Source organism: Morone saxatilis, unplaced genomic scaffold (assembly GCF_004916995.1).
Source record: "Morone saxatilis isolate NCDOM2014 unplaced genomic scaffold, NCSU_SB_2.0 Contig21, whole genome shotgun sequence".
NCBI lineage: Eukaryota > Metazoa > Chordata > Actinopteri > Moronidae > Morone > Morone saxatilis.
In genome coordinates, this window is record NW_023339774.1 from 4316800 (window position 1) to 4329413 (window position 12614).

At 42.1% G+C, this 12614-nt stretch overlaps 2 protein-coding genes across 2 annotated transcripts; one reads left to right on the plus strand and one right to left on the minus strand.

The window, feature by feature from the left end:
* Window positions 1-1639: 1639 nt before the first annotated feature.
* alad (aminolevulinate dehydratase) lies at window positions 1640-8894 on the minus strand. Its single transcript, XM_035667927.1, has 12 exons — window positions 8751-8894; window positions 7473-7598; window positions 7216-7266; window positions 6603-6699; window positions 6214-6349; window positions 6016-6099; window positions 5159-5247; window positions 4851-4906; window positions 4184-4271; window positions 4016-4102; window positions 3771-3900; window positions 1640-2221 (listed from the first exon to the last, which is right to left on the minus strand). The coding sequence occupies exons 2-12, from the start codon at window positions 7589-7591 to the stop codon at window positions 2163-2165; spliced, it is 996 nt and encodes a 331-aa protein (XP_035523820.1). The 5' UTR covers window positions 7592-7598; window positions 8751-8894; the 3' UTR covers window positions 1640-2162.
* A 200-nt stretch (window positions 8895-9094) lies between these two features.
* tmem203 (transmembrane protein 203) lies at window positions 9095-11906 on the plus strand. Its single transcript, XM_035667928.1, has 2 exons — window positions 9095-9226; window positions 9652-11906. Exon 2 carries the CDS (start codon window positions 9870-9872, stop codon window positions 10284-10286), a length of 417 nt encoding a protein of 138 aa, XP_035523821.1. The 5' UTR covers window positions 9095-9226; window positions 9652-9869; the 3' UTR covers window positions 10287-11906.
* Window positions 11907-12614: the final 708 nt, after the last annotated feature.

Sequence of the window (12614 nt, forward strand, 5' to 3'; positions counted from 1 at the left end):
CAAAGAGACTGAACAGCTCCTCCCGCTGGCCTTGCCTTGGATTATGGCTCAAGGGAATGGTAAAGTCCCCCTCCAAAGCAATTGAACACATTTTTTTATTAAATGTATATTTAGTCTAATTCATGGATAATTTCACAGTTAATCTTGAGATTAATGCTGCGTGGATGATGAAAAGTATTATTCTAAAAAAAATGTGCTCTCAACATTATATTAAGAACCTCATCAACCAAAGTATGTTTTATTAAATGAGATGTACTGTTGTCTTTTGGATTGTATTTTGTGTGTTTTGTACAAGGAATAAAGAATCAGTTGATTTTTGAATGTCAGACTGTTTGCAAAGCAACTGTTTCTTTAAAGTCCACCTGCTTATTGGCAACAGATTCATATGCCAATAAAGCTTTCAGTGAGATTAAGGCGGTCTATGATAGACGGATGATGAAGGATACTTGCGCTTCCTTTGCAGTGTCGGACAGGTGTATCAAGTCCGTGCGTAAATACGCACACTGGAACCGCCACGGTGTCTACCGCATTTCTAATACAAAACATGTACTCTGTCATTGTACAAAGCAATGTCTAAAGTCATAAATAGGGCTGTTAAATCACCTGTGTTTCTCTGCTCTTGTTGTTGTTGTTGTTGTTGGAAAGTATTTTTAAGAACACTAATCGCTTTCATGGCCGTCGCTGAATAACACTGAAATTGGGTATAAGAAGAAAATGTTTGCACATCGGGTGTTGTGGTAACGTTATGAAACGACATCCATCTCAGAATGAGGTAACCCATGTTATAATGACCACAGTAAGCTAAATATCCCAAATGCACAATAATTGATCGATGATGTACAATGTCGCAGCAAAGTTGACATTGCAAAGTCAGGCGCACAATTTCACCGATTTTATCAATTATTAATCAAGGCATTATAACCATGTGTCCAAAATAAATACATTTTTATATCCTCTTGCCAGAAGAATAGCAGAGGGAGTATCACTTTTAGTTATGATCAGACAAATTACATTGGTAGCGCGCACATGACCGAAATTCCATTTAATTAAAGATCAACAGTTCACTCTGCTGCGCATTAATTCAGCTTTGATGAGTTTTGAGGGCCAAACTACGCCACCTGCTGGAGTCTTTATATGTCTGATGACCCTCTCTAGGAAAACAAATCCTGGCCCAACTGGAAGATATTGTTGTATTACTGCTGTAACAAAGAGCTGTTTGATCTCTGTTTAACTCCCTGAAGAAGACTTGTTGCTGAAGGTGCAGAGTGTGCAAAGAGAGAGCATCACCCAAGCTGCACACCGAGGTAAAGAACACAAGAGCAGAATCTAATGGGAGATTCCATTTCCATTCCACTTTATGGTTTCAGTTTAATATAATCAGCTGTAGACGTGCAGATCAGCAAAGATTTTAAGATTTACTTACGTACTTTATGAACAAGAGGGGTATCAAGATCCACTGAACTCCCACAAAATGAGATTCAGGTTGTTTAAACTGCTGTTCTGTGATGTTGCATAACAGACAGGTGGTGCTAAAAAGGTTTTTAATACAGCACTGTGATTTCTACGCACAGGTAAAGAAGACCGTGGAGGCTCATCACTCAACATGCATCACCTGTAAATAAACACACACACACTCTTGTAGCTATGGATGAAATATTTTATTTCCTCTCAGTAAGAGCATGTTGGGGGTTGATAGTAGTTAATCTGAGACAGCAGTCGTATATATATCAGACATTTGTATGGCAGCGACTCCTACAAATATACATTACATAATCACATAAGTTAAGAGAGATGATCATTTCACACTGATCCCGACGACACACAGGAGACATTTCCCGCTAGAAAAACACCAACAAGACTGTCAACGTTTACATTCTCAGTGTTTAGCTCCATATTAGCCCTTCAAAACTCTTTAAAACTGATCACGAGATAAACACGTGTCATACTATTTGAATTATTATCTCAAAACTGAACAGAAAAAGCTAAATGAAGGCCTAAAAGTAAACAGGTTGCTTGCTTTCATACATTTTATTTCTTAGTGCTCTTTGTTAGTGTGACTGAGTCAACAGCAGCTTTATACTTTTAAAAAGGAGTCTGCCTGTTGATCTGTCTCTAGGCCCGTCGCTATGTCCACCCGTCCTTTGGCCTCAGATCTCGGTTCTTTACTCCTTCAGCCAGCTGAGCAGCTGTGGTGTGTAATAGGTGATGATGATGTCAGCACCTGCATCACAGAGCGAGGGAAAACTATGAGCATAAAGTCAGATTACATCTATTGCTGAACTGATACTGATTTATAGTGGCACGAATGAGTGTTTAATTGCAGGGATACACCAGGTCACACTATGATCCATCCATCTGTCTAGTTCTGACTGGAACAAAGTGCAAGAACGACAGTACGTGTACACCTAAAGGCCCCAGTATGCTTTAAAGGCAGCGCTTCTTGAATCGTCTAACACCATCTGAAACCCAGTTTCCCACAGTGGAATCAGGGGGGGATGCGTACGACCATTTTTGTACGTTTCTGAATCTGACAGTCACACCCAGTTCAATCAGGCATTGGCCAGGTGTATGGAGGTATGATAGCAGGCAGGTTCTAACCTTGCTTTTTTTGTTCTGCACATACCCTAACTACTTCTTTGACTCTTTGTGTGTAAAACGCTGTGCAAAATCATGAATCAAGAACACAGTCTGTCCATCGTTGTGTCAGAGACAGCAGGCTTTTCTCACCACCTTCAAGTGTGACCATACAGAACAACTATTCATTCTTTTTTCTTAAGCTCAAGTTGTATGCAAGTTGTATAATTTAGTTTATTTCAACATACCCAGACCTTAAGCTGACTCAGGCTATGTTAACACTGCAGACAAAAATGGCCTGTGACTTATATGAGTCACAGCTTTCTTTCCTGACTGTCAACCGCACAAATGACATGGAATCTGATCTTGTCAATTCTAATTTTACCACTAACATGTGTGTTTTCTTGTGTTTTCAGTGTGAACATAGTTCACAGTCATATCAGAATTCTGCATCACTCTAGATCACCATTCGTCACAATTCTGTGCTGGCGTGAGTCACTCAGCTGCGTTGGAGGTAGTCAGTGGAGGGGTGACAAGGACAAGCTAAATTTTAGGGGTTGAATTGTAACCGGTCTGTGTTTGCTTCAACTCCACATGCACTTTCATGCAGAAGTAGCAGCCATTGCTCCACAAAAAGCCATATTTAAAATTTGGCACACTTTCTCCTGGTCCTCGTTATCTGCTCACAAATTCACAGGTTCCACTGCACATCAACTTCTAAATGAAACCGTTAACACTGACTTCACTGGCCCGCAGTATGTGCAGCATGTGACATTGTGTGACATGTTATTGATCTTTTGTCCATGAGGGTCAGTTTAGGAGCATGGCATATTCTCATATTGGCCACAAGAAATCCGAATTGAGCGCCAAGGCTGGCAGCGTGAGCGCAGCCTAAAAGTGAGATACTACATGTCTTTTTATCTATTTGTTCTTATTTACATGTTTCTGTTGTCAGACAATTGAAAAATTTATTTATTCGGAATCACATATAAGCACTTAATTGAAAGATTTATTTAATGTCAGTGGTCTTAGAAAATTAAAACTATTTCCCCGTTGTCTAAAGTGCAAAAACCACTCGCTGACTTAGGAAGGCTAAACCAGAGAGACTAAGATAACTTCAAATTCAGCCAACTTAGTGTGGACGGTCTTTATTCAGGTGATCTGAGCGTTAAATCCCCTGTCCTCTCCCCTCTCACCTGCCCTGCGGAAGGCGGTCATGGCCTCCATCACAGCGGCCCGCAGGTCGAACGCTCCGGCCTGCGCTCCGTGCCACATCATGGCAAACTCCCCTGACACGTTGTACACTGCCAGGGGGTGAGTGGGGAACTGAAGAGAGACACGTTAGAAATAACCCTCACAATGTGGACACTTCCTCCAAAAGGCACCATGATATTTAAAAATGACATTTTGTGAAATACGCTTAACTGATTGCGTTACAGACCTTGTCCTTGACCTCTCTCACGATGTCCAGATACGGCAGACCTGGTTTCACCATCAGCATGTCAGCTCCTTCTCTCACGTCTCGCTCCTGCAGCACAGAACAGGAGTAAGATCTCCCACAGCTGCTTCAACCTAACACCTGTAGCCCAAACGTCACACATCAACTTACCACAGCTCGAAGGGCGAGTCCTCTCGCTCCAGGAGGCAGCTGATAGCAGCGTCTGTCACCAAACGCAGGTTTGGACTGTGCAGCATCTCTGTATACAAACACAGCAGGGAGCTTTAGTCTATTCGCACTTCAAAGTGCTGTTTCACTGATCTGTTAACACCTGAACCTGCAGAGCTCAAGCCGAGTTCACACTACGCGATTTAATTTTCCACTTGCCAACTGTTTTGCGAGATGGCCGTCAAATGCCCCCAGATCAGAGGCAGATTGGTGCTCGCTCCCATGAGGAGGAGCACGTTGTGTGAACTGTTCAGTGACGCAACCTGCAGGCTCATCAACAGCACCGTCGCACTGACGGCAGAAAATTATCTTGGAGACTAAACATCTGGTTGTATTTATGCCGAATTGACAAGAAGACTGTGGACATATGAGACACTTTAGCTTGTGTTTCTAGAGTTACATGTTGTTACAGACACGTTAGGAATTGTTAATATGTAATATTTCTTAAAGGGAGTTTGGCACAGGGAGCTTATGTGCTTATGTGCTCATGTGTCAAACTGTTAATATTAATCATTTTTTTAAATGTTTTTTCACCACTACAGAAACGGTTGCTAACTGCTACAGTATGTCGGGTTGTCTTACGTTGACGGCTGTAGTGTGATTTACTCACCTGAAAGGACCGTAATAACATGAGGCAAACTTTGCACTGTAGCTCAGCACTGAAGCCTGGAGAAAGAATGTAAAGACAAAATGCTATAAAACGACTTTTAAAAACATCTTACATTTACATTTTGTTTTAGGAAATGATGTAATGATTAAAATGAAAATGAAACTGCATATTACTAGCTGGTTTTAAGGGAGTCATTACTGAGAAAGTATTGAGAAATGGACTGACACATTGCATTCTTTTGTAAGACCGTGATCACTTCCTTTAAAGTATGCTTCAGTTAGTTTGCAGATGTCTGCACAGTCCTTTACCTTGTTTCCCAAACCATTGGATATCAGGGCTTGTTTTATGGCTCTGACTCTTCCATCCATCATGTCTGACGGAGCGATGATGTGACAACCTGCAGAACACACGCCCGTGTGAGTCATTATTGGATGACCTCTTTAAAAAACTATTAGTTTGATTGGTCTTAAATTAGTCAGATTTAAAATATGTGGTCTAGAAATACAAGAAATCAATCTATAAGACAGCAAAATTATACAGTTGTAGAAAGTAACCTTCCTTATTGCTCAACAGTTTTATTTTTGCTAATAAATTACAGCTCTGGTTCTGTGATGTTGTCGGTTAAGGGAACAGGATTCAGTGGCATTTAATGGTGTATTTGCTGATTGCAAATCCCTCGCCTCACACTCCTATTCCAAGCATGTAGGAGATAACATAACTATGGTGGCCACAAAAAAAGGTAACAAAAACACAGTAATAAAAACATACCTAAGAATATTATATTCCATTTCTGCCAATCCATCCTCCTAAACACACTGCACCTTTAAAACTACTTTCAAATGTGAACACAAATAAACTAATAATACATTCTATACTCTAATCTACTTATTTACACACAAAGCTTGCACTGAAAAGCTTGTTTTTCCAGTTTCTTAGCCAAAATGACATAGATGTAGACATATCAGCCTCTCTAGGAACCAACTGAAAATAAGTGATAATAAAGGCTCAATAAATAAAAAAGTAAATAAATAAACACAATTGGGGAAACCCCAACTTTAATAGATAATTCAAATCAAAAAGAGAGGCTCGCTGAGGAGAAGGAAGTGTGGTGCTTATTGTTTTCCACAAAGAGGAACAACCTTTACAAACACGAAACAAGATTTACCAGCTCGAGCGTAGGCCAGCGCCACTTCTGCCAAGCGCAGGCAGCTGGCGTCATTGTTCAGAGTACCGTCATCGTTCAGGATACCTGCAGGAAAAACAACAGAAAGAAACATCCAAAATCTTATTATGTGCTGCACAATAACTCTGTCCTTTTAGCACTGCTCTGTACAGAAGGTAAATCATCAGAGGAGACACTGACCGCAGTGTCCGTGCGATGTGTAGGGACACAGGCAGACGTCACATGCCACCAGCAGCTCCGGGAACAAATACCTGATCTTCTTCACTGCCAGTACAGCCGGCGTGTCGTCTGTGTCGGCACCTGAGCCTCTGTCATCCTGACGGGAAAAGACGAAGATCACAGTGTGTTCAGTGCACAGAAACAGGTTTGCTGCCAGGATTCTACCTGCTGCTATAACAACCTTCTTCACACGCTTCTTTATGACCACAAGTCCACATACGTTTGGTAAATGAGAAAGCTGCACATTTGCTCATTTACCAGAAAAAAAGGACACATGGAAAGACCTAACTGCTGCTACATAAATGAATGATAAGAGAAAGCAAGCAACGCCTTCTTTTAGTTTAATATACCTTTTCTATTTTTGCAGGGACACCAAAAATCAGCACACACTTCAAGCCGTTCTCCACAAGCGGCCGCAACATGCTCTCCAGCTTGTTCACTCCGTATCTGTGGATTGGGAATACAAACAACATGAATGAAACATGAGAACACCAAAGGGTCTTTCAGGGAAGACTCAAAATCGCGATGAAAATGATCCTCTCATCAAGTTTTAATCAAGGGGAAAAAAAACTAAAAACTCTAAAATTATATATTAACACATACTGACACAAAATGTCACATTTCAGTTTCAATTTCAACAGGGAAGTGTGCAATTTAGACACAAAATGGGTTTGCATTTGGTTTTGTTGTGTGACCAACAAAGATCTAACGGATTCTCTTCTTATCTTGGTCCAGGTCCAGTGTTTGGCTTTGGGTCCACCCTGCCTGACTGTTTTTATCTAAAGACAACACCCTCAGTGAACTCACAGCTGCAGGGTGACACTGTGTGTGCGTCATGAGATTCCTTGTTTAAATGCACACTTTAATCCCCCTCAGTCAACATACGTTTTGTAATTTGCTCAGAAAAGCAGGTGCTTTACACCACAGTTATGGGACGAGGATGATAGAATGAATTAGTCTTACCTGGCCTGTCCTGGCAGGCTGCCGATGGGCTCCACTGCATCTGCACTGTCGCTGTAGGAGAGAGTGACGAAGAGTCCACTGAAGCGTAACTTCAAAAATATCACACTATTCTCCACTTCTCTTGGTGCGAACACATTCAAATGTCATTTGACAGTTGTTGAGCCCTGATCTCTGTAACATCAGTCAAGCCCCTCCTGCACACATCATTTATTTGCCCTTTTGTGTAATTTTGTGGTACAAAGAGAAGTTTCATTTACGTGATGAAGATGGGGTAGATGAGATTGTCAGGTCTTAAATCTGTGACACAGGTCTGCCAGTATCGCAGTGTTGGGTGGAAATAGCCGCTGTGGAGGATGGATTCCGCTGGCGTCTGCATCTTTACCCTGAGACAGAGTATGTGGCAGTACATTAGTGACAAAACACAGAGAGCAACACAGGGAACAGCTCAGGTTCTCTTCTGTCAGAGCCAAAATGCCGTTCTCACACTCTTGTGTCTCATATCAGCTCAGTCACCGTTAAAACTGACCAGGCATGCGTGAGGCTGCTCCTACAAACAGCAGCTTGGCTCGGCCTCACTGCAGCGTGAGCAGGCTGCAGGTTGTAAAACTCCATTCAATAAAAAGCTTTTATGTTAATGGGTAATGCTTCAGCATTGTCTCAACATGCACATGAGCACCCATGACATTTTCTCACAGCTGGACAAAGATCATTTCTTGAATTATAAATACAATGCTGTGCGATCAGTCATTAACTGACTTTGTTTACTCAGTAAATCAGACTGTGATGGCATTTTAGGATTTTCCACATTTCTGTTGCCCAAACTAATGATTGCATTTTGGAACACTTTGTTCTGAACATCAAAATCAAATGAAATTTGATTATTTTTATTATTATTATTAATACATTTGTCATATAATCATCAACAATATCCAACAGAAATGTTGTCTTTAAGTGTGATGAACCAGTTGAGAGTAGTAGTAGTAGTAATCTGCACGGGCAGTCATTTGGCAGGTCACAATTACAACATACAGCCACCGATTCCATTAACAGTGAAAGAAAATACAGGACACATAACAGTAAGTGATAAACAGACTCACTTATTATCTGCCATGCTAACATGATCTGATCTTCGCTGCATTCATATACTCTCTATACATTTACGACCTCAGATGTGAAGAAAAGAAACAGCAGTAAAAGTCAAACTGTAACTTTAAGATAACAACCGATTTCTGTTACATAGAGATTTAATTGGACATACCTTTAAACACATTAGTAATAACCGCTCTAACTGTCTTTTACCAGACATAGGAGTGTTTTTCTTTCGCATTTTCGCCGCCAGCTATTAACCAGAGCAGGCTGAGTTACGAGATGTGGTTTTGTCACCTTGGCTGCTAAAACACCTTCGTATTAACTCTTTAATGAATGTGGACAGCTATAAACACAACCCGCAGCAACTAATGTCATAAAACTGAGAGACTCTAATCCAAAAACATGAATAAAAAGTGCACACACATTAAATAAAGCCAGTGTATTACCTGTACCGATGAGACTTTCGGACTCTCCACTCACGCTCAGTCGATGGGCACAGTCTTCTCACTCAGGACACTTTTTTCTTTGATTGTAACCGACGTTTCGCGGGCGAAGTGACGGTGCACTACCGCCACCTACTGACTGGAGTCATGGTTACATTAAGTCATAACTATATACGGACACAGCCTAAATTAAAGTATTTTATTATATTGCTTTTAGGTTTTACAGAAAACACACCGTATTATTATTATTTGAGGTAGGACTGTTGGAAAACACGCGGACAACAACACCGGAAAAGATTTACAATTTGCATCTTTTCGGCCACCATACAAGTCTGGTTCGCCCTTCTCGCGATACTTCCCAGAAAGCGAGAAAAAAAAAAGAAATATCCGAAGCTACGATGCTAACCGCTTGTTAGCCTTGTGTACTGACAGATTGGCGTGCAGCTAGATGGAGGAGAAAACGGCAGGCTGTTATTAAGGTAAAGTAAAATATAAAATACATTTAGTGTGTGCCTATACGCTGGCTGTGTTTATTAAATAGATTGTCTCCTCTCTGGCTGCCTGTGGTTAGCTTGCATTGTAATACAAGCATCTCGGCTACAGTCTGTATCATCGTTGTAAATGTAACGTTCATGTAACTGTGTGTCAGTGTACCGCCATCAGCCATATCTGAGTGAGGCTGATCGGGCTGAGTATTAGACTGACCGTGATGAAGTGATGGAGACAGATAGGTGCAATCACTGCCTATCTTCACTGGCTGTTTCCTAATCTAGTCAGGTATAATTTGGGCCCCGTCTACTCTCAGTGACATGTAGGGTGTGGGTGTATGCCTGGTTGTTTTCTTCTTTGGTTCTTCCAGGTGCAGCACTTTATATTAACTCTTGTAATGTTATGTTTCCTTCAGACACTTCCTGCAGTCACCCCCCCCCCCATCCTCCTCCTCAGGGTGGAGTTGAAGATGTAGCCAAGAGTGAAGTGGATCATCTGTTCAGCCAGTATCAGTGACTCCTCACTGCCACCCTCACTCTGGAGCACTCTGCCCCCTAACCAGGGCTGCCCAGTGCGTGACTCGGCCGTCCTCTGTCAGTCCGTCCCTGGTTGAAGACCCTGCTGTCCTCAGCCATGCTGTTCTCCCTGAGGGAACTGGTCCAGTGGCTGGGCTTTGCCACCTTCGAACTCTTCCTCCACCTGCTAGCTTTGCTGGTCTTCAGCATGCTGGTTGCTCTGCGAGCCGACATGTTCACCCCCACCCTGAGCTGGTGGCTAGTGTTCGTCCCACTGTTTGCTGCCGACGGCCTCAGCACCTACTTCACTGCCATCGTGTCCATCCGTCTTTACCAAGAGAACGAGAAGCGTCTCGCGGTGCTGCGGCTCCTCTGGGTGCTGACGGTGCTCAGCCTGAAGCTGGTGTGCGAGGTGCTGCTGTGCCAGAAGCTGGCGGAGCAGGAGCAAGCCAGAGACCTGTGGTTCGGCCTCATCGTCTCGCCGCTGTTCATCCTGCTGCAGCTGCTGATGATACGAGCATGCCGCGTCAACTGAGGAGAGGCAGCCAGTGGTTGTGCTACCACGTTGCCGACGACGCGGGAACAGAGAGCAATCTTCATCTGCCATTAGAGATTTAAAGCATAACGGTGGTATCACTTTTCTTTTGGCTCGTTGCCACCTTTTTTTTGTACAAAATCAAAAAAGCAATTGAGAGATTTTCATGCACATGTTCCAGGTCTCACCAGAATCCAGTTTTCTATCATTTGTGTTCCTAATAGCCTCAAAATAAGCACTGCTTGCTTGCGTTGTAATGCAGTATTTCACGAAACTGAAGCAGACAATCTATTCTGTGTGTTGCTAAATTATAAAATACACTGGATAGCCAAAAGTATGTGGAGACCTCTGTCTATTCGACCCTTTGGTTACAATGGAGGTAAATCTTAGTGATATATTAGAAAACCGTTTGGGGAAGCTCTTGTTTCGACATGACAGGGCCTTCCTGAACAAAGCCAGGTCCGCTGGCGTGGAAGAACAAGACCTGCACAGAGCCTTCACCTCGCTCAGCCCCATGCAACACCTTGGGATGAACTGAAACACCGACTGTGAGCCAGGTCTGATCAACACAAGTGTTTGACCTCACCAATGCTCTTGTGGCTGAATGGGAACAAATCCCTGCAGTCAGGTTCTAAAGAGTGGGCGCTGTTATAGCAGCATGGTTTGGGAACAATCATACAAGAGAATAATAGGTAGACTACATACTTAATGGCACCTGTTGCTACAGTGATCCTTTAGTTAGAGCTGAGGACTGAATGGAAGTAGATTGTAACTAGATAATAAATACCACTGAAGTCCTCATTATTCTGAGCCCCCTTTTCATCAGGATGGATTATGGTTGTACATTTTTGATACTTTTAGGAATACAAAGAGTCAGAGCAGTAAGTGTGTGCTTTGGACATGGTGTGCCTTTTTACATTGTGCAATCAGTGGTAGACAATGAGCCACGAGGAAAATTTATACCAGAGTTATGTTTTAATGCACATGTGCACACACAACACGTGTAGATTTAATAAACGGGTGAAACTAAGAGGCTGTAATGCCCTAAGCACCTTTTTTGTGCAACTGTCATGGGTAACGGGGCTTAGGGAGTTGCTACTGCGGCTTTGTTGCTTTTCCCCCCAGAGGAAGACATTGCTTGCCAGCACAATTTGATTAGGTTTATTATCTTCTGTCTCACTTTGTTGCCTGTTGCTGGGAGTGTTGCTCACACAGTTCCCCCTCCCCCACAAGCTGCCTGGCTTGTCAATTCCATCAGTGAGAGAACGATCTGAGCAGCAAGAAGCTGGTTCTGAAACTTGCTGTCAGCTCACAGTCTCACCATAATGCAGAGGAACTGAATGTGATCTGTACAAGCAGTCAGCTGTGTGCACACGTCTTCCCTGAATATTGCTGTTTACTTGTACAATATGTAATGTATTTGGTATGTGTTCGATCCTACCTTGTGTATGTACTGCATGTATTTAAGGCCTCATTTTAAGGTAATTCCCGATGTGAAATTCCGTGTATTATGTATATGTTGATTTTTGGAAAGAAATTCACCACATTTTATTTATGTTCTTATGTTTTTGTTATGGCACCCTTATTGTCGTGTATATACATGTAAATAAACCATCAACATTTAACCAAAGGCGTGGAATGAAAATTTGAGTGTGGTAGTGGGTTTAAGTAGATATCTACTGTTACTGTCTGTTGCTGTCTCTCGCCACAAGGAGGCACTACTGGCCTCTCATATGGGCGTGGTATAGCACAACATAAAGGATCATGCCTTTATTTATGTTGACGTTTTAGCCCATATACAATCCCCTACATCATTTCCAAATAATACTTCTTTTTTTTTTAAATAATAATTGTATTTCCTGCTGCTGCTGCTCTACAGTGAATGCAGCACTGAATATCCTGTACTTTTGTTTGGCTTCTGTCAAAGACAGCCAGCATGTAGACAGGATGAAGTCAGTGTTTTTAATGTTTTGTCCATGCACAATTATAAATTAAATCAGTCATATTTAACGTATTAGCCCCAAAGAAAAATCTGAATATGCCAAATAAAAACTAGCGCATCTGAGTGATGAATAAAACCTAATTCTCATCATGTCACCGCTCAAATTGCCAGGAATAGCAGCTACACCAGTTTCATTTCTCTCAGGCCAACCAGGTACATTTCTCACCCATTTCTTTTATGCATTTGATTATTTTCCTCCTCTCTGCTCTTTAGCCTCGCTGTTCTTGTGGTTCGGTGATAAATGTTTAATGAGCTACAGTAATCTGTTGTAGTACCCAAGAATAGCTCTCTTAGTGCTGATTCATGTGCAGCGGGCTACTTCTCAG

Bases quoted from the DNA above. Each gene is read 5' to 3' on its own strand.
- tmem203 (XM_035667928.1), top strand. From the start codon at position 9,870: ATGCTGTTCTCCCTGAGGGAACTGGTCCAGTGGCTGGGCTTTGCCACC.
- alad (XM_035667927.1), bottom strand. From the start codon at position 7,591: ATGCAGACGCCAGCGGAATCCATCCTCCACAGCGGCTATTTCCACCCA. The intron at 7,267-7,472 runs GTAAATGAAACT...TCTCTCCTACAG, and splicing joins ATCTACCCCATCTTCATCAC to CGACAGTGCAGATGCAGTGG. The intron at 2,222-3,770 runs GTGAGAGGGGAG...TCTGTGATGCAG, and splicing joins GACCGCCTTCCGCAGGGCAG to GTGCTGACATCATCATCACC.